Source organism: Helicoverpa armigera, chromosome 18, assembly GCF_030705265.1.
Source record: "Helicoverpa armigera isolate CAAS_96S chromosome 18, ASM3070526v1, whole genome shotgun sequence".
Classification (NCBI taxonomy): Eukaryota; Metazoa; Arthropoda; class Insecta; order Lepidoptera; family Noctuidae; genus Helicoverpa; species Helicoverpa armigera.
Window position 1 is genome coordinate 8,110,558 of NC_087137.1, and position 20,474 is coordinate 8,131,031.

A 20,474-nucleotide genomic window follows, 5' to 3' on the forward strand; every position below is an offset into this window, starting at 1 on the left:
TTCTCCTTTCACTACCGTGTCAAGAAACGAAGAGTCTCAAAAATATTTTTCTTAATTTTGAAACATTAGGAAGACAATTATAACAAGAAGCCGTCATTTCTATATTTTATTCAAAGCATTTGTGAAGAATTTACCGAATCACCAATTTTATTCTTGAATTTTAACGTCGATCAGAATATTATTTTTTTTGTATTGGCAATAAAAAAGAATAATGTCATTTGATTAATGTCAACATGGCTGATGCTGCAGCAGCTCGTCGTGAAGCTCGAAGGAGAAGAATATTAGAAAATTCTCACAATAGACTTCAACTTATATCTGGAAAATGTGGCGACGACTGTCCTAGAGGTATGCGACGTCTTTGTGCGGTCATGACACGTTGTGCCTCTGGCTGGTTATAAAATATTTGAGCTAGATTTTGCTTATCACATTGTTTCTTTTCCAGAATCTCCGGTCAGAACTATAATTCCTGATCCAATACACGAGATTTCGCTTCCAACGGACAATAGCAGTAGCAAGACTTCGCTCAACAATGGTGTGATCACCTCCGAATCAGATTCGTTTGACCTGTTATCACTGAATCATGACATCGCGGCAGGCGATGGAGAGGTACCCAGTGATTTGGCACCTTTCGCCTCACCGGCACCAGAGCCCGCGTCTACACCATCACCATCCCTCTTGGAGAAAATCACTAATAACAAATACGACATAGTTTTGTTATCACTTCTAATTCAATTACTGTACAGTTTGTCATTGGTCACATTTGATGATACCTACTTTTTCTTACCAGTACTTATTTATGTCATAACTAAATTAGTATGGTTTCCGTCACAAAGTAATTCTAAACTTGCCAATGCATTACAACTGTTGCACATTGTGTCATCTCACAGAGTGAAGAGAATAATCTATTTGACACAGTGTATGGGTGTGATTTCATGCGACATTTGTGTTTTTCTATTCACCACAATTTGCATACAATCACTGCTTATTACCTTGAAGGATGGTTTAATTACATAGTAATTACTTCATTTGCACCCAAGTTGAGGGCATTACATTGACTGAGCAGTATCTAACAATAGCTGGCTAGAATAGATTGGGGTATTGTTCAAAATTCAACTCAAGTGTTGTTCCAAATCTCATGTTTCATACTGACTCTAAAGTTGAGTTTTGAAAGTGCTCCACAATGTTCCATAGTTTTGATTGCTTGTGCCTTTATACATAAGTGAGAAGAGAAGATGTGACAAGTGTGCGTTTTAGTCACATATTGCCATTTTTAGTTTTAAATTAGAATCAATTTTGTATATAGCAATGGTTACAAAATATTTTGTTAATTTCATGATAATATTTATTTTTGCTCAATGCACTCATTTTACGTGGATCTATGTAATTAATATATTTACTACTCTAATGCATTTAAATTGTATTTATGTCAGTAACTCATGAGAGACCAACAAAGCATAATATTTTCAAACAAGAGTAATGCAAGGAATATTCAATAGTATGCCAAATTAGCTATTTTCAGGCTTTATAGTTTATACATATAAAATATGGTATTTTGATATAGTCCTTATGAATTATAATGGCCTGTGTAACCAATTTCATGGCCTGGACTTGTGAGTATATTTTATAATCTTGAACTTTACTACCTGTATCCAAAGTTGTTAATGAAATTATACTAACTGTGTAATATAGTATGGCAGTCTGTGACATGTAGACCCTCTTTTTGTAGACATTTTTGTTTTTATTTAATCATATTTAATTGGTTTTGAGATAATTTTAAACCTTCAATTCTAACACTGCCTTAATCTTTGTAGACTTATTAGTCATGTGTATCAATTTACTAACAAAATATGAAATGTAAGCAAGATGCAGCTTACTTAACTAAACCACTGACATAATGAACCCCAAATTAATTAAAAGCAATACTAATAATTAGTTAATCTTAATTGTTATATCTTGAATGTCCCAAAATGTTACATACCCCAAACTAATACTTTTAAATATGTTATTTCTTTGGTAATGGAATAGGTGTTTTACTACAATTTAATTGAATTAAGCTGGTATGGCAATACCAAAGATAATTTTCTTTGTCTAGATTCTTTTATATGATTTTTATCGCTGCTTTGTCACATAAAACTGTAAATATGCAATTGTTTAGTAAGCATTCACCATTGTTAGTAAGCAAATTGTTTGAATATTTTTCTCCCTATGATTGCCAATAATAATTGTTCTGTTGTTTTCTATAACTGAAATACCACACCTCTTGCATGTAAATTTTGTATGCATAGACATTAATCATTATGGTTGTTCTAATATTATGGTTACTATTTATGATAGGTACCTTGAACTTTAGATACAGTAAAATTCTGCTTATGAAACACGTGAATAATTTAGAGTATCAGCTTAATTCATATTGTAAATAAAGGTCAAACAACTATAAATAAAATAATAAAGTTTATTTTAATTATATTTTGTAACATCTTTGAAATAAAAAATGGTTAATGTGAATGGCAGTTTGTTTTATTTTAGTGCTTTGTCTCTCGGCTTCAAATATTGGCTGGAAATAAAGAGAACCCAATTACTTTTAAATATCAGAAGTATTTTAGAAATATGATTTCAATAAATTAATGTGCTGTAATGATTCCCAAATCCTTTAAAACAGAATACGATGAGCAATGAAATTGATTGCTACTTACCCGAATGTAATGTTCAGTGAAAGGTGATAATGAAATAAGAGTGTTTTCACACTAACAGATTTTGTGTGCGTATACGCGTATACGCTCATCTTGCTTCTACGAACGAACGTTAAGCCCGCGGTTGTCAAAATCCGCTAGTTCGAAAGCACTCTAATGAAAGTATTTACAGGTTGTGTATTCGGGATGAAAAAAAAAAACTGATATACATAATCATAAACTGTATTCAATTACGAAACTCACACAAAGGTGAAAGAAAAGAACTATCAACAAAAAAATGCATGAACTGTGATCAAGATCTACAAAACTAAAACTTAACGATTAAAGAAGTTTTTAATACTACTGAAGATATTCTTACTCTGTTTACGTTGGTCACTTTGAACTGGCGTTTTAGGAACGCCTATATCACCCGTGCTCCGACGATCTGACTCTGAAGTGACAGAAATATTTTGAGGAACTACGCTTTCCTTAACTGTAAATAAGTTTTGACTGGTGGAAGTTGGCTTATCAATACTTTGTACAATATCATCCTTATCGCTATTTAGGGAAGAGTCAGCTGATTCATCAGAGCACCCGAGTTCCTATTGGGTCTTTGCTGCAGCCTTGGGTTTTTTCTCTCGGATTGGTTTGCTACGAACAAGATCTGTGCGGCCCATTGATATCATTTTCAGTTCCCAAGCTTCTAGTTCTTTCCTGTGAACAAAACCAATTTTATAAGATAAGCAATAATTTTGGATTGGCTATTAGCCAAAGAAGCATAGTTCTCGCGAAAGACGACGGCAGGTGCAACTAAATTTTAAGCACAAGTATACACATGCATGGTTTCTGCCCAGCAATGTTCCATAATGAAAAAAAGTTTGGTGAGAACTGTCTTATTTCTTCTTATTAAAATACTAGTTTTTGGACTGCATTCTTGAATCAGGACCTACTTTTAAGCCTAATACTTTAAAAAGATTTGAACTTACTTATACTTAGTCATGAGGTCTGCAGCTTGTTTTTCATACTTAGCTTTTTCATTTGCAGATAACTTAAGCCACTCTTGTTTGACTAGTTCTTGATATTGTTTCAAATCTTTGCCTTTGAAAACTTCCTTTCTGGTTTGAGTAAAGAGGAAATAGGAAGACATTGGCTTCTTTGGACGTCCAAGCTCTTTGTACTCCTGAAAAATATTATATTTGAGGTATAATTAATAATGGTACATTTCGGAGTATTAAGAAGGTTAGTTAATTAACAGAAGGATGGACAATTAATGTAAGTAAGTATACTTTCTAAGAATAAATTAATGCTTTTTATAATTAATGTGTTACTTACAGCTCGTAACTTTCTTTTTTCTTTGGCTACAGCCATTTCATCCTTCAGTCTTTTGATGTCTTCCTTCTGTTTATCTGTTAGTGAAGATTCATACATTGCCTTGATTTTCTTGTAGTCTTCTAAATCTTTCTCATATTCTTTTGCCATCTGAGTTTTAGTCTACAATAAAGAAAATTTTAATCCCACTAACAATATAAATGTGAAAGTTTGTATGTATGGGTGGTCATATGGATGTTTGTTCTTCTTTCAAACAAAGCTATGGGATTGATTTTAATAAAACTTGGCAGCTTACATATTAGAATAACAGCTACTTTTATCTTGGACCAGGAAGTAGGTAGAACTGTTGGTGGAAGCTGGTATACAGATAAGAATTTATTGTTGACGACCCACTGACCGTTTTTTTTTTTGATTGGGTCTCTAGAATATCGTTTACCTCTAAATCTAACTGTTGCCAGTGTTTAGATGTCCAGGAAATAGCCTCCTTAGATGAGATGCCAGGGTTTTTAGCCAGGAGAGCTGGCCTCATCTGTGTCATAAACTTGAAGAATGGAGTTAGAGGCCTCTTTGGCTTTTCTAAGCCGAGCCTCTCTTCTGCAGACTTTCTTGTGTAGCTGCATACTTGAATGGGATTCAACCAACTAGTTCTGTAACAGAATGAATCAAAAGAACTGCTAAATTATTTTTAAATTGATATACACAAAGGTTTATTCACTACATGTTTATCAAATGAGCAATTCAGAGATAGTTCTCTAAAATGTTCTAATGAAAACAATAACCCGTAGCGTCATAACCTCAATCTTACCTTCCGTGTAGAACACTTTTATAACTTCCTAAGAAGTAATTGCTTAGTCGAGAAAGCTGAGTAAACGAGGTCATTGTAAAAAATGCTACTTATTTCACAAATTTAACATACGAATAATAATAAATATGACCCGTTTATATAAAAATAATATTCTTCAAAATCGTAGTCGGAGCCTAGCAACTGTTTGGAATAAAGTATAACTTTTTAAGCATTACAAAATGAGATAGGTGTATATCGTATCCATTGGTGTGAAAGAGATGCTGAGATGCTAAAAATAGTTAATGTAAACAGGGCTGAAATGTTTTTCATAATGTCAACACCAATGTTGCTAGCATTAAATAATTATCTGTTACAGTACAAAAAAGAAGCAAGGGGGTGGTTTAGAAAATAGTTAATAGCGTAGCATGTCATGGAAATATATATTTCTTAATTGTATTTCAATACACCACTACATTCACAATTACCAGTCAGCTCTCTGTACCTCGCTAATGAGATCAGCACAAGATAGGCAGAGATCAATAATAATCTGAGGTACCTACATACCTACTTACCTAAATATTTCAGTTCCTCATAATCATCATAACAAATACGGCAATAGTTATTTTTAAATTTCAACACCTTTTTTTATTTCTTTAAAAATGTATGTGGTTTCAATTTAAATATCTTGACCTCGCTGGTTTTGCCCGTCTTATCTTTCCTTATTCAATGTCAGGAGTCGAACCGTTTTATAATACTTTTGTGCCTCCTCCCTTCTGTCTGAGCATAAATATCCACAGGTGTTCATATCGTCCCCCACTCGCTCATACCTTCTATTTTAGAATATTCCCATTCGGTAGTAGGTAGACATCATTTCACCTTCCCTCACCTGTTGGCTGTATTTGCAAACGCGGTAGCTCCATCATTGTTGGCTGGTCCATCCATCTTTCATACATTTACCCATACCCAACCGGTGGGGAACAGTTTTGTCCCAAAACTAGGCTAGCCGTAACCGTAAGCAGTACACTAAGGTAACTTGAAATTAAAAAGACATTTTTATTATAATATTTTATTGTAAATCTACTCATTAGCCACTATTTCCTATTACTTACAAAAACTTATATAAATAAACCTTATTTATTATTCACAAACAAATATTTTCAGTCATTATTTACATTACATAGGTATTTATAAAATATTTTGGCAATGAGGAGGTGGGTTTTTCGCAGTGAATATCTTGTTTTATATTTTTTCTTCAAAAAATCTGGAGTCGTAGTTTTTTGTGGTTTGTAGCAGCTACAAAGAGACCCAGTAGAGGAGTACTAAGATAGAACAAATATGCATGTAGGTATTAAAATGAAAATATGTACTTGTCATTGACTTTCACAAAATGAAGAGTGCCAGAAAAATGCAAATATTAAAAATATACAGAAGGAAGACGCTTTTTCCGAAATATTAGGAAAAAGCGCGTACCTGGCAGGTAGGTAAGCGTATACATTTAAAAATAAAATGAGGACGTATGATAATAATACCTAGATTCTTAATTTAGTCATAGTCTTTTCTAATTTTATTTACAATTCGGAGTAACCAAATACTCATTAAACTTATTTACATTTTGTAACTTAAATTATGTACAATACAAACAAAATATGTTTAAACTTATTACTACTAAGGCAATTTTTTCGGACCAAACCAGATATGTAATTTTGAATTGTAATCATAAAATTGGCCTTTAAATTACTTGCTATTTTATTTTGAATAATCAGTAAGTGAGCACTGAAAGATTGATTTAACATTTTTGATGACAGGCTACGTACGGACAAATTTTATAAATTAAAACAAATGCGAGGCTAGCCATTTTGGACACACCAAACAAAAAATCTTCATTAATTATTATGCATCATTCATAACAAAAATACTCTTAATTACAATTATTATAAATACTTAATTATTACGAGGCCTTTCATTCTGGCCTTGGCAATTAATTGTAAAACGAATGGCACTTGAATATTAGTTCACCAACAAGTTACAAATTTTAAATGCATCCACGGAGAATCAGCTCTTTAATATTGTCTTTGAACCTTGTTTGAACATACATTAAGTAAGTGAAAACATTATTATGCGTCCATTTTGCTGGTCAGAGAATAGTTTCCCCGGCTGAGTAATGATAGTGCCTTGGCTTTCTATATGAATGTGTTTGTGGTGGCCTGTACGTAGCGTACTTATGTGGATGTCTAGTCAGAGTGTGTGGGTGTGACGCATAGCAGTGCAGCGTCAGCGGAGTGGGCGGCGGACCCGGAGGACACTTCGCCATCGGCGGCTTCCTCGGCCCAGCAATCCTCCTCCACAAAGCCTTTAGACTTGGCGTCGCAATCCACACCGCTACCATGACACCAAGGATCTGCGTCGCAAATATTCGAAACAGAAACACCCAGAAAGCCGGTTTCGGGTGCGTTGAGGGTTCTGATGAAGGCACAGGAGCAGCGAGCCAGTCGTCTCTCCACGCGTACTCGTACACCCAAGTAGCAAGTATACAGGTTGAAGGCACAGCGTACAGGGCCGCAAAGGCTCCTAATCTCAACACGCTTTGGTCCTGATGAGGTTGAGGTGGTGAGTTCAGTAGTACTGATGGAGCCGGCACGGGTGCAGGACGCCGGAGAACAGCACGGAAGCCAGATGACAAGAACACGGAGCCGAGGAGTAGGCAGATAGCTTCGGGAATTATGACCAGAGCCAGTAATGACTTACTAGACTGGTTACCCACGAAGCATGTTCCTGTAATAAAAAGAAAAAAAAAAAGCTTTAGTTGGTAGGTAGGTACGCGACAAAGTGGTGCAGGGGTTAGCGGATACCGAATTCTTTTTCACGACTACTCTTTATAGACGTGAATAACATTCCAATTTCCACTAAAGCTGCTCTCAAAGCGAACACCTACACAAACATACGGCGAGAAAAAAGGCTTGCATTAATAAGGCGGTTAAAAGGGCCGATTTAAAATTGAAATACGAGCGTGCGAGGAGGAAAGGTGTCGTATTTAACGGCTCGAATAATGGTCGAGCATTTCTTTCGGCCGCCATAATGGAAGTGGAATGGAAATAATAAAAATAAAAGCACAATACTCGTGGCATGATTGAAACTGCAATATGCCTGAGAATCGGGCCGCGTGGCACTTCGCTCGCACTTCGCATAATGGCGATGAAAATAAATGTAAGAGGGTTTTAAAATATCTACACAGGCGGAGATAAACAGATAGGAAACCACACGTTAGATAGTCAGTCCTGACGCTAAGTAGTGAGAACACGAATAAATTATATTCGCATCAGTGAAACTTATTGTAGCACACGATCTTGCGGACGATGCTGTTGAAATACCAACTTTATCGGAGCTCAGACAGCTAAAGAAAAGCTTTAAATATGCCACATTAAATTGAATACACGAAATACAAAAAGTCGTCAGTTTATTTAAATATATTTGACTTGCTGGTTCCCAAGTTGGGTCCATAACGACACTGCCATTAGCATGATATAATAAACCTTCCAGTTTTTACTGATCATGAATTTATTACAGTCGACAAGTCGGACGGGGCCAAGTGATTTATGTCCAAAAGTTTATTTAACCAGGCGGTAAAATATTTTTAAGTGTATGTCCCCATAATTCAGCTTGATAAGTGATGATTGGGTTATTGTTCGCTTACGATATTCATAAAACATTTCTGGGAATCCGTCGAAACAAACGATTTAGATATGGAATTCAATAGGGATGTTCTTGGTTCCAGTACTTTCTTGTATAATATATAATGAATGATAATATTGTTGAGTATAGAGAATTTCAGATAAATAGAAGTGGGATATTTAGGTACCTCCTTTAGCTAAAGATACGTATGACCAGTTTCCATTTGATAAAGGATGGTATCGTTTGATAAGAGACCAGCAGAAATCTTTATTTAAGTAGGCAATCTCGCCGCTTCTAAGGGACAGTCTTTGTCGGTCCGTACTTTTGTATCACGCGAAACCACAAAGGTTCCGATGCGCGTATAATACCGACCACCCGATTACGATAAGATTTTTTACAAATCGTTATCGTTGCGGTGCGGTGTTTTTGTATTGTTCTCTCGACCGTTAAAATTAATCATTCTTAGCTTAAAAATGATAAGAGGATTTTTTGATAACACTACTTGTACGTCCGCCTAATCACTGTTTACAGTATTTAGTAATGCTACTGTTCCTTTATCTAGGTTTTCAGTGTTTCATGTTGCCGCTACGACCGTTGCATTATCTCTCATGTGAAGATGTTCTAGCTGTGAAGGGACTGACTGGCACACGTGTGTTTCACTAAGTACAACAACTTGGATGTATAATGCCGCCGTGAATGCGGCCCGTTTGTAGAACCCCAAACAGCGGCACATCGCACGATTCGACTACAAATCTCCGGATTTACTGATACCGATATTGTGTATCTTTCCAAAAAATTGTAGAGTCCCCGACTCTAGGTCAGTGTCGTATCTGACCTAGAGTCGGGGACTCTAGGTCAGATACGACACCAAGCGGTTTCTTTTAAAGATTAAATTAATATTTACAAGAGTATTCGAGATCGTTTCCTAGTGCTTAATCTGCTGTCGCTCCTTCGGTTGTTGCACACAGAATAGCCCCGTTTTTGTTACACAACGTGTTTCCTGAGCTTAACCTAATGCGGCTGGATTAGAACCGGCAAAAAGTAGACAGACCTTCATTATTTATTGACATTCAGTAATCTCCACATATCCTCTAATGGCACAAACCGAGTCACAATCTCGTTTAGCACACCAGGAACATTACAATAAGCCGGTACTTCCATACAAACCACTCAATACCATTACAGCATGAATACGTGCTCCCGCGCACTCGTACCAGATTTAATCGCTTTGAAAAATGCCGCCGATGAAACAAGAAAGGACTATTAAAACAGGAACGTTTCTTGCATTTGTGTTGTTTCGCTACGGACGTGTATTAGGACTTATTGATTGATTCAGAAACGAACAATGGGACTTGTTTTTTTTGAGAATATTGTGCGTTGTTCCTGGCTTGGCAAGTCAGGTTTGTATTATTCTAAGTTCTGATATATTATAGGTACTATTTGCACTATAAAATGATGAACGCTGCGGGATAGAAATCCCAAAAGGGGTACATAGGTTCATACCACAAAAAGCTTTCTAATCTAGTTCGCTAAACACTACGGGATATGGTGTTCAATAAATAACTTCCAATATGGTTCATCACTAATAGTGGAACCTCCTTTAAAAGCGTTGAACTTCTAACATGACCATTTAAAGATGTTCAATCAGAGAGAAAAACGACTCGTGATCGACCGCCTATCCGATATCGTCACGTAGCAATACTAGATTTGATATAAAGATTTGGTCCGACCGATGATCCTTTAACCAAATACGAGAATATATAACTGCATATATTTTTTAATGTACAGCTGTCTGTCCTGACTCCTATTGTCGGAACTTTATGCTGTTGGTTGCGAATGTCATTTGTGCTTTTTTTGGCATAGTTACGGCTACTTCCCTTCGAAGGAGAGTAGTCTTCTCTGGAGATTATACAAGCGCCTTAGATATAGAAATAACTAGGCTGATATTTAGCTCCAGAATAGGTTAACTAATGAAGTCGTTATTTTAATGGACAAAAAGCCTAACTGCATTTATTATAGCACATCTTTCTTTATTCCGCCTTCTGTGACGACAAACCTGCCTGATCTTTGGACAGCTTCTACTCGCTAACTATGAAACCGGTCTCTAACTACCATACTTGGCAGACCCAGTTACTAAGAAACGATGTGTTATAAAAACATATGATGGACTGCACTGATGATGTGTAAAAGTCGCCTGTGTATCGGAATAGTAAATCGTAAATTAAAATTCTATACCACCGCTCCTTATAAACTTGATCGTAATGATGTGTCAATCGAGAAGAGATAAATGTCATCTTTTTTGAAAGGATGTGCTGACTAATTAATTTTGTATCAGCAAACAGAAGCAATAAGGAGTTGTTACGTTTCTGAGTCTAATTAGCAGTTTGCCAATTGCTGTCGACGTTGATTAAATGTCACAGAAGAAAAAAATAAGTTTACATTGCAGAAAAGAGAGCACCAAGAATATGGTAAAATTATGTGGTGAACTTACATTCAATTAATGACGATTTCACCGAAAAAAGTTTTCTAAGAAGAGAGTTTGTGAATCAAAGTCAATCGTGCGTGCATACAAGATCCACTGAAGGTACCGAATTTAGACTGCCAAGATGGAACTATCCTGCCTGTCTCACAACGCAACCCTAAAGAGTCCTTCTCTGTAAGAATAGAAGGAGTTAAAACAAAAGGATCTTACCAGTCAATTCATCAGCATCAACATCTCTAGTGACGAGCACGGCTGCCGCTAAAGCCGCTGGTACTCCCCATGCTGCCAGCTGCAGGAGTGAGGAGTGGCGGTTGTTGCGAGCTCCCGCCGCCGGTGCTGGGGGACGCATGACACTGGCACGCCATGCTCCTGCTACCACCACCCACCTGGAACACAGAAAAAGGAAGATAAGCATATGTTTTGATATATTTCTAGTTATTAAGAGGCAAGGGTTTGATCATTAAGTTCACGATAGGAGTCGTTCTTGGGCCCAAAAGATTCTTGGGCCTATAATTGTTGCAAAATCATGAAGTCAACAATTAACCACTTATTCTAAGTGCTTAATTAATCACTTAGAAGTATTGATTCCTGAAGAATATAATGTAGGTTTATCTGGTGACTAATCCTACGCAAATAACACCAATAACTTTACAGAATTAATTGGTACATTGCTCATTTACGCCGTTAGAATTAATAGCAGCCGATAATTCATGTCATGATATCCAGTCGTAAAATCTTCCAAGAATTTGCGTTCTCTCGATCATTTTAAGTAGGACAAACATTATGTCTAGCTTTATATTGATGGTTCGCTGTTGGCGCCAGTTCAGTACACTCGTGAACGTGTTACACGCCATTACGGCTGATCTAGATCCTGGATGGTACGAGAATATGTGTGAATTTGCTACCGCTGCTCGCGCGCACGCTTCGAGCTCCCTTGAAGTAATGTGTACGCATGCATGACATAGAAGATAGTTTGAATCTTATCAGTAGATCTTGGGTGACTTTAAGGTGATCACAATTTTCTACCATTGCAAATCTTCGTATTTGACGAGTCGTTGAAGAAGATATTTATTCCCAAGCACAATGTCTTGGGACATGGGGTCATTGTCTTTCACAGACTACAATAAATTCGAACTCCCATAAAACATTAAGTAAAAAGTGCTTGACCAGCTACTAGCAAGATCAATGATGGCTGACCAAGTAATTAAGATAATTAAACAGTCAATGGACAAGGTTAAGAAACAGCTGTAGTAGGCAGGTGTGTTACAATAAACGAACTACGGAGTCCTATGATAACACTAGTTACTTATCAAGATTACATTTAGTTAGTACGGTGACAACATGATTTTCTTGTAAAATATAGATCGTGTTAGATTAGGTACAGATGTTATCAGTAATTTTGCGATATCGACTATCTTATTTTTTTATATTTGGATTTTATGATGTCAACATCGTTAAACATGTGCTCGATCTAGACTGCGCGTCTAGTGGTTTGATTGAATGATTTTATTTTAAAACTGCTGACTGCTTTCTACAGCCTGATAATTATTTTGGAATATTCTAAGAAACTGCTTAATAGTTTTGCGTATCTAAGAATGTAGGATTGGATATTTTAGGAAAAATATTTTAGAGGTCAAGTTCTGCGTGCCGAAAAACACACAAACCTGTTTATTTCCTGCGTGTCCAAATTGTAAATAACACCAATTATTCGCACATAAAGGGTAATTAGAATCTGACACCAGTTCTGTAGACTCAATTTGCTTTGCACACTTTTTACAAAGAATTCTTATTTATTTCTTTTTGATTACCTTTTGTTTTTAAAAAGTAATCCGGTCTATTCTGTATGCAGCACGGCAACAATGTAATTTTACACCGACTTGTTAGGCCTCTGATGTTAACAAAAAGTGGTTGTAATCAAGATGACAGTGTAATTCGATGCCGCTGAGAGCTGACTCTCGTTATATCTATCATAAAAACTCTTTGTTTCATCTTTTTCTACTCATTATTTAAAATTTTATGATCTCGGCCACTGATCGATAAATCGTTAATCCAGGCTGGCATTAGTTTTATTTTAGAGCAGCTTCAATGCGGAGCCGCATGCTCTCGGGACCTCGTAAACGTTCTTGTTGAACTTCGCCACGAGTAAATTATAGCCTTTGTCAACCCTTACTTAACTCGTAAAACATCTGACAGGTAAATCCTTCCCACTACGGTCGAGAAAGGTGTCGCCTTGTTTTCAACCGCCACCACTGCAACTATACCCGTTCCGTTCCTTGATGCACGAAGCAAGATTACCCACGGAACAGGGACTCAAAGGGCTCCTCGGGGCATACTTAAGCTGGACAAAGATCTCCGCAGTGGCGTGTCACTGGCACTTGAACAAACAACGGTCCCTATTTGTACAGAACCGAAAGTGGCGATAGTCCAAACACCGGTGTTTGTTCGCTTGCTCGCATGTTTGATCCGGCCTCCGCCGCCGGCGCATGTTGGCTAACATTTTACTAATGTTTGTACGATTTGCATTGTGATAATTAGGCTCATTTCTTTCAAGTACTTATGAACACACGCAACACGTCTGGGTTTTCATGCTCGTAAAAAGTTTAATTTTAAGATCACACAGCGAAGTTAAAACTAAAGTTTACTACTTTTGAAGTAATCGAATTTGTAAATGTTATGACAGTCAATCAGTATCGCAATAAAACAAAAACCTTTTAGCATATTAGTACAAAGTACTTGGAGTGCGATTTATGACTCAATAAAGCATCGGGATCTATCGAGCGCTGGGCGCGTCCCTCGGCGCGCGAGTCGTTTGTCTGCGGCGCGAGCGCAAGGAAATGCAAATGTTATTACATCGAGGCGCGAACGGACGGACGCTTTTAAGAACATTTTTTATTTCTTTTTGTGTTTATGTGGCGTCGTGTCGTGGCTCAAGTGGCCATTAAACGATAACGCTATCTCCACAACGATTGGTTTCACGCCGTAAAGAAATATATTTATTTGACAAGAGCGAGATGCGATGCAATATTTATAGTGTTATGAGTTCATGAATATGTATAGTGATGAGGTAATGAGAAGCACAATGCTCCTATAGTGTCCGCAAGCTCGATACGTCAACATTATTATCACGCTGTTGCTGTATGTTTATGTCAGTAATTACATTTCGTAACTGACACTTCACATTTAATATGGATGACACGAACTGAATAAATTGTAGCTTGTTGTTAATTTAATGTGTCGTGTATTTTTAATTGGTATTTTTTCGTCGCATTCAAACATGGTTGCTTGTGGTGCGGTTGGAGTTGGTAATACAAATAAATGTGGACGTGGACGTCCAACATACAGTGCGGTCAGAGGCCGAGATTAAGTCTGGTCAGATAAAAATATGTTAAAAATCATTAATTTTAATACTTTGTTACCTTTAAAGGTCCACTGGCGTGTTTATGAGACCACACATGTGGCTATTACATTTGTATTCTTATTTCAAATGTCGGGTAGTCGTAAATGTCGACATGACATATGTCGGTCTCGTACCGGTGCGTCTGCGCAGAGACGCGAGACACCTCCGTCTTACAAGTACACCAACGTCAAACAAATTCAAAATGATTGACGGACTATGTTTAACTTGTGCTTGAAAAAATATGACGGAGAGTCGGTCAAACAAAAAGGCTGATGCATTTTAAGTTTTTAATACGCGGCTATTTTTAGGCAGACCGTACCTATCTGTCAGACGAAGACTTGTAGCTTGGCAGGAGATTTATTTTTGGGACGTTGAGGATTTGTATCTGTTTTAAGATAATTTATCAGAACTTAAATAGTTATCTTTAATAATATCTTTAACTTGGATGTTAACTCTTGACACTCAAAAACTATTTTCGCTCCTGTCCCGACCTTCACAGGAAAAACAATCAAAGCTCAAATCTTTATGAAAACTTTCCAAACAAACCATTACTGATGATCAGGAATGGTAACTCGTAAGCTATTCATATGGAATCGTTTACATTTCAAGCAGAGATAGTAAGACGGGCTGACGAAGCTTTGGGGCACGGACGCACGCCCTGCCAGCTATGCGATTCTGTAACAAACACATCATCGATGCTAACAACGACGAGTTCACAGATGTCGCATCGTAGACATCGCTTTTAAAAACAACGTTGATGAAAACCGTATTCGCTTAGCTCAAAAGCTCGTCGACGATCTGCCGAACAACGATGACGGGTAGGATGTTTACAGTGTTGCCAAATTTCTTCTAAAGCAATTTAAAGTATAATCGAGAAAATCTCGACTAACGTTTTTTGGTGTTATTTCGACATTTTAAATCAATGTAAATACATAATATGTATGTATGAAACACATTCTATTCGATAAGCAACGAATATTTAATTAATCATATCATTTTCGACATAGAAAATAATGACTCAAATCTTTGACATTTGTTATAATCTAGGTTATGTAGTATAATATATAGTCTGTGTCATTTCAAAACTTTTCAAAACCAAAACAAACATTTTGCTCTTAACTGGATTATATCTTTATTTGTCTAAATACGAGATTTCAAAGCTCCAAATGGCTTTAAGCGGTTAAGTGTACTTTAAAAAAAGTTGTTCCCCTAACCAACGGCATTCTACTTGTCCTGTGTTTTAGTTTGGTTCCAAAACTATCGAAAGTAAGTACACAGTACGTAACATTTACATTTTAATATACAATACAGTCTTTGTGAACTACGTCTATTAACTAAAATATTTATCTTTTAGTGTCTCGCAACGCACTGCCTTCGTTGAGTCAGCTGGAAGAGCTAGTAAGCTTTTTGGAAAACAAACCATGTTTGATTATGATGGGCCCATGATCGTACTGCAAATGCGAGCAGTCATCAGGCACGATCCGAAAACAACAGCCCCAAACAGTGACGTAGTGGTGTATGAAAATATTGGAGCAGTGGTGTAAGGTTAGTAATCAATAATCATTTATGAACCTGTGTGTGTTTACTGTTGCATTGAATCATGGTAAGTATAGTAGGTACTCTTTTACATTGTGTTTTTTTATGTATTAGGTTCTAAATTAGTGTTGACAGCAGGCATATACAATGACTTTACTCTATCCTTCAAATTCAATCATAAAGGCATTTGAAATTGCAACTGAAAGTGAAACCACACCAAGCAAATAGTTGTTTTATTTATTTTATATATTACCATATAATTTTTGCTCGTGTTGCAGTATTGGAAGGACAAAAAGGAGCAGTTCAGAGGAAGTCCAGTTCAATTGCAGCTGCGAGGCAACATGAAGAATTTGCCAGAACTCTGTGTAATTGAGTTAAAATACATTCCATTATGCGAGGAGAATGTTTTGGAATCTGAATTTAGATAAATAAATCCATATTCATTAGGTATAAAATACAAAATAATAAAAAGACATGTTGAATTAAAATATTGTTTGATTAATTAATGATTACAGAAAAGTTAAGTATTTTTATAAAAATTACTCGATACCTGCACACTATTGTGTAATGTTAAAATACTATTTAACATACACAGGTAAAATAATGCAACTTTTCTAAGTTTTTATGTACTTTCTAAGTATATCTTGGACGCCACTGGCTGATAAAAAGGTGAAGGGAACATCTTGAGGAAACCTGGACTATATAGTCTGAAATCACCAACCCGCATTGAGCAAGCGTGGTGCTCACCTTCTCCATGTGAGAGGAGGCCTGTGTCCAGCAGTGGGACGTTAATAAAAAAGGCTGTAACAGTAACAGGTAAAATACATATGTATTGTTAGTAGGTGTCACACATATTATTGTTTTTTAAATAACTTCTAGCATGACGTCCACTGTCCAAGTCACTGCTAGAGTCCGGCTTGCTTGTTAACCGGGTCACAGTTGCTTTTTACCTTGTACTTATCAATAATATCTGGATGGTTGATGGCATCTACTGTATATTGTTGAGTCCTTGAGGCAGATGCCCGTGAGACCATTGTTCTTGCAATGTCACATAGCATTATTTGGTACATAAATCCCACTAACCAAAAAATGGACAGTAGGTACCTACATACAAAAGGTTGATGGACAGTAAGTTTTAGGCACCTATCCACTGTACTGTATGATGATTTATATTGTATTGTTTAAGTGTAATATATTGGTGTGGTTGCTAATTCCTCCTTAACGATTCGCCTTTGTTAGGAAAGGAGAAATCTTCTTTCAACTGTCTAATCTGTTCTTCAGTCAACCATAATATAGTTTCTATCAGTAGTTAGTAAATCCATATTACGTATCACGGAGGCCTGACTTTTTATTTATTTAATTATCTTGATGTTTAGTTTCTTCCAACAAAAAATCATACAGGAAAGACGAACTGCCATCTAAAACATTAAAAATAGGCTTAAACGTTTCAGGAATTAAAGTGCGATAAACAAAACATCATAAAAACATATTTCCCCATTGCAATTTATTAAATAACTTGCTTTACTTACATTTTAATCGCCTTCATCCAAGAAAACATCCACAATTTACAAGCTTTTCGGTTTGACAGATAAAATCGAGGGCGAAGGCGAGGTTGTCGTTGCAGGCGAGGATGTTTCGTGTTGCTGAATACCGATTTTCATACATTTGGCACCAAATGTTAGTTCTATGTCACGCCGTCAACATCGTTGAGGCGCCACGATCGCGCAATTGTAACTAATGAATACCGCCGACTTTACATCTGATGTTACAACGATGATGTCTTGGTTGTAAAGATGTTTTGCCTTAGTGAATCGCACCCCAGCGCTCGTTAACTCGCTCGTAACAATAAAACACAACACCCACAACACTATTTGGGTGAACGGACCCATTTATTGCCTTAGACGGGACGCTATTCTGCCACAATACCGTATTCTATAACTCAGACACCATTAAAATAGCGTTTCCCTATTTTAACTTTAAATTGCATTCTGTAAATGGCCTCACCCACGTTTTAGTAATACCTACTTGTTCTAAGCTTAATCATTTAGTCATAAAAGGCGTTCGATATGTTGATCGAATTCTCCGATCAAATGAACTGGTTGCACAGTGATGTCATGTTAAATTGCTGAACACTGAGCTGTTTATGATTTAGCATCGAAACAACGTATTTAGAATCAGTGCGCTTGTTTCTTTAACAACATATGGACGGCCGTCGACCAGTCATACATTTCCTCTTAGTATTAAAAGAACAACACAAGCTGCAGAATGTGACCGTGGATGATGCATGTTGTGCCGAAGGGACTCGGTTTATTTCGGGAGCTCGTAAAATCGATTATCCGTCCGATTCGAGCGCGTTCGGCTCGACACTCGCGCGCAACGCTCGTCGCCCGCGCGCTCCAAACAGGATGCACTATTTCTGTTACGCCTCTGACAGAGATATGTGTATGATATTAACGAGATTCAAATGTATTATGAGCCTATTTATAAGGATAAATATGGCCTGCTGAAATAAACATAGTCGGATTCCTGAAATTATGTAAGCACGCTCTGGTGCCTACATGGTCTACATGGATGTTGCCTCTAAAACTGTCAGGGCTACGGTCTCGAAGACAGGTTATTCCAAAAGCTCGAGACATTGTAAACCAAGTACTTGATTGCTATAAGAGTTTCAGACCAAGTACCTACTACCTAAGACTACGTATTCCATGCTTCTAACTCCCAATCATCCAGGAACCTTTGAACCCCATACTTAACTGCCCAAAATGGCGAACAAGTTCACAGCAGGTGGCTAAATATGGCCGCGAGAGTTGAACGCACCACCGGCACCATAAGGCAAGTTTACTTGGACCCACCTCGGACGTACAACTGGGTGTCAGTGAGGGAGATTAATGACCTCTCGGAGGTCTAATTACATTGGTCGTGTTATGATGTGGAATGGATATTCGATCAAGTGTTGAGATCGCATATGATTGATGCTTTTCGAAAGGAAAATAAATGATGGAACACTTTATACAACGTGCTGGAATTCAAATAAGGATATATTGCTTCGGTATTTATGTTACAGAAGTTGCAACTTTATTTTTTAGCCTTACAGGTTTGTTTCGCGTGCATGCAAGTGGTTCAGGGTATAGTTAGCCGTTGCCAAATGGAATTATATGTGAATTGATTCCCCTGTCAATTTGTGGCAAGGGTGTAAAGCGTGTTATTCTTGTTAATTATCACGATTAATTAGTTTTAATTTGTTCCACCAGTTAGTATTCAGCAGGCTCGTAATTATGAAGCAAAAGTAATTCATCTTAAAGGTCAAAAAAGTACACTAGGTTTTATTTATTTAAAGGCTAAACATGACACTGCTGGCTGAGGTTATTAATGTTGGGTCTGAAAGAATTTATTTTTAAATTTTTAACAATCGGTACTTTAATTGGAGTACCTTCTTTTAAAGGTTAGGTTTTAAGATCCAATATTTCTTTGAGATCATATACAGCTGCATCAGAACTTACAAATAAATAAGTATACTTATGAACAGTAACAGTAACCACATAACAACATTATAACAACATGTTATAACATTGCCTATTTCCTTCTGTACAATTCATCTGATCTTATAAATATTGATTGATTGGTCTCCGCAAGATGGCGGCCGACCAGTCGCGGGTCTTGTTAGGTAAGAACAACATGACATGTCTTTTATGGCTTGTGTCGGCTAATTAAGTTTGTTTTACGATGGCAAATTGCAAGCACGCCCTACGACGGAACGGGGGCATAATTTCTCGTTAGCATAATGAGTGGTCTTGTTCTAGCAAGTCGAAATTGCCTTTTTAGATGCGTTGACGCATATATGTATATGATACAGGTTGTTAAATTATAATTTGATTTGATTAAATTATAGTCTAACGTTCAGAAGTTTTAGTTAACAGATTTGATGCTTATAAGGACTTGTTGAGCAATTACCTCAAGTAACGACGAGTACTTAAACGTTATAAAATTATAATTGACCCCAAACGCGAATAAGGAACGCATAGAATCAAGTCTTTCCAGTTTTAGAAAGACAGTCAACCACAACATCAGTTGAAAAGCCATAAAACCCAGAAAACTTATAAAGCTAAAGTTAAAGGTACTAAAAGTCTTCACCCTTGACCGAAGCAAGTTCAACATCAATTGCCGAGCAATCAAGATTTTATCCGACGTAACAAAAGTTGTTCGCAACTCGCATGTACCGTGTCTTCTCGTGACAGCCCAATATTTACATAATGGGCACTGAGCACGTTAACGAAACAGGCTCTGCGCATACGCATACAAAACACTTGTATTTACATTTTCTTTCTCTTACCGAGTCAAGCTGATTGGCGAAGCTTGTCTATGGTAAGAATAGTAAGTAACCTCGTTCAACTGCACCTTTTTAGAGAAACTTTTTGGTTCTAAAACTTTATGAGATCTAAGAGGTTCTAAGAAAAGAGTGAGATCAATAGATTGCAGTTATGAAGAAAGCAAAAAGGCTGAGACTTCGCAAGTAAACTTCTTTAGTCCCATAACCAACATTTACTATTTCTATTAACTTAAAACACTTATGTCCTACACAATAAATAAGTGAACATTTTACGATCGCGT

General features: G+C 36.8%; 3 protein-coding genes and 1 long non-coding RNA gene across 5 annotated transcripts in view; 2 read left to right on the top strand and 2 right to left on the bottom strand.

The window, feature by feature from the left end:
* Positions 1-206: 206 nt before the first annotated feature.
* Positions 207-2,505, top strand: LOC110377697 (uncharacterized). The gene is made up of 2 exons (XM_021336673.3): positions 207-345; positions 443-2,505. The coding sequence occupies exons 1-2, from the start codon at positions 234-236 to the stop codon at positions 1,012-1,014; spliced, it is 684 nt and encodes a 227-aa protein (XP_021192348.3). The 5' UTR covers positions 207-233; the 3' UTR covers positions 1,015-2,505.
* Positions 2,439-5,007, bottom strand: LOC110377696 (transcription factor A, mitochondrial). Of its 2 annotated transcripts, XR_002429622.3 has the most exons (6): positions 4,804-5,007; positions 4,435-4,645; positions 4,002-4,160; positions 3,656-3,849; positions 3,049-3,383; positions 2,439-2,554 (listed from the first exon to the last, which is right to left on the bottom strand). XR_002429622.3 is itself a non-coding variant. In XM_021336672.3 (5 exons), exons 1-5 carry the CDS (start codon positions 4,875-4,877, stop codon positions 3,272-3,274), a joined length of 750 nt encoding a protein of 249 aa, XP_021192347.2. In that variant the 5' UTR covers positions 4,878-5,007; the 3' UTR covers positions 2,897-3,271. The 2 variants fall into 2 exon arrangements, 1 of the variants encoding a protein (XP_021192347.2); XM_021336672.3 differs by lacking the exon at positions 2,439-2,554 and having other exon boundaries at positions 2,897-3,383.
* Positions 5,008-5,832: 825 nt separating this feature from the next.
* Positions 5,833-20,474, bottom strand: part of LOC110377715 (frizzled-4) — a 36,113-nt gene continuing 21,471 nt past the window's right edge. Inside the window, exons 2-3 of the mRNA XM_021336705.3 lie at positions 11,144-11,319; positions 5,833-7,554 (exon numbers count right to left, since the gene is read on the bottom strand). Coding sequence (XP_021192380.3) covers positions 6,917-7,554; positions 11,144-11,319 — 814 coding nt within the window. The 3' untranslated portion in view covers positions 5,833-6,916. The remainder of the gene's footprint in view (positions 7,555-11,143; positions 11,320-20,474) is intronic.
* On the top strand, positions 14,995-16,293 carry LOC110372288 (uncharacterized). Its single transcript, XR_010277355.1, has 3 exons — positions 14,995-15,596; positions 15,685-15,875; positions 16,145-16,293. It is a non-coding gene; the product is annotated as an uncharacterized LOC110372288 (long non-coding RNA).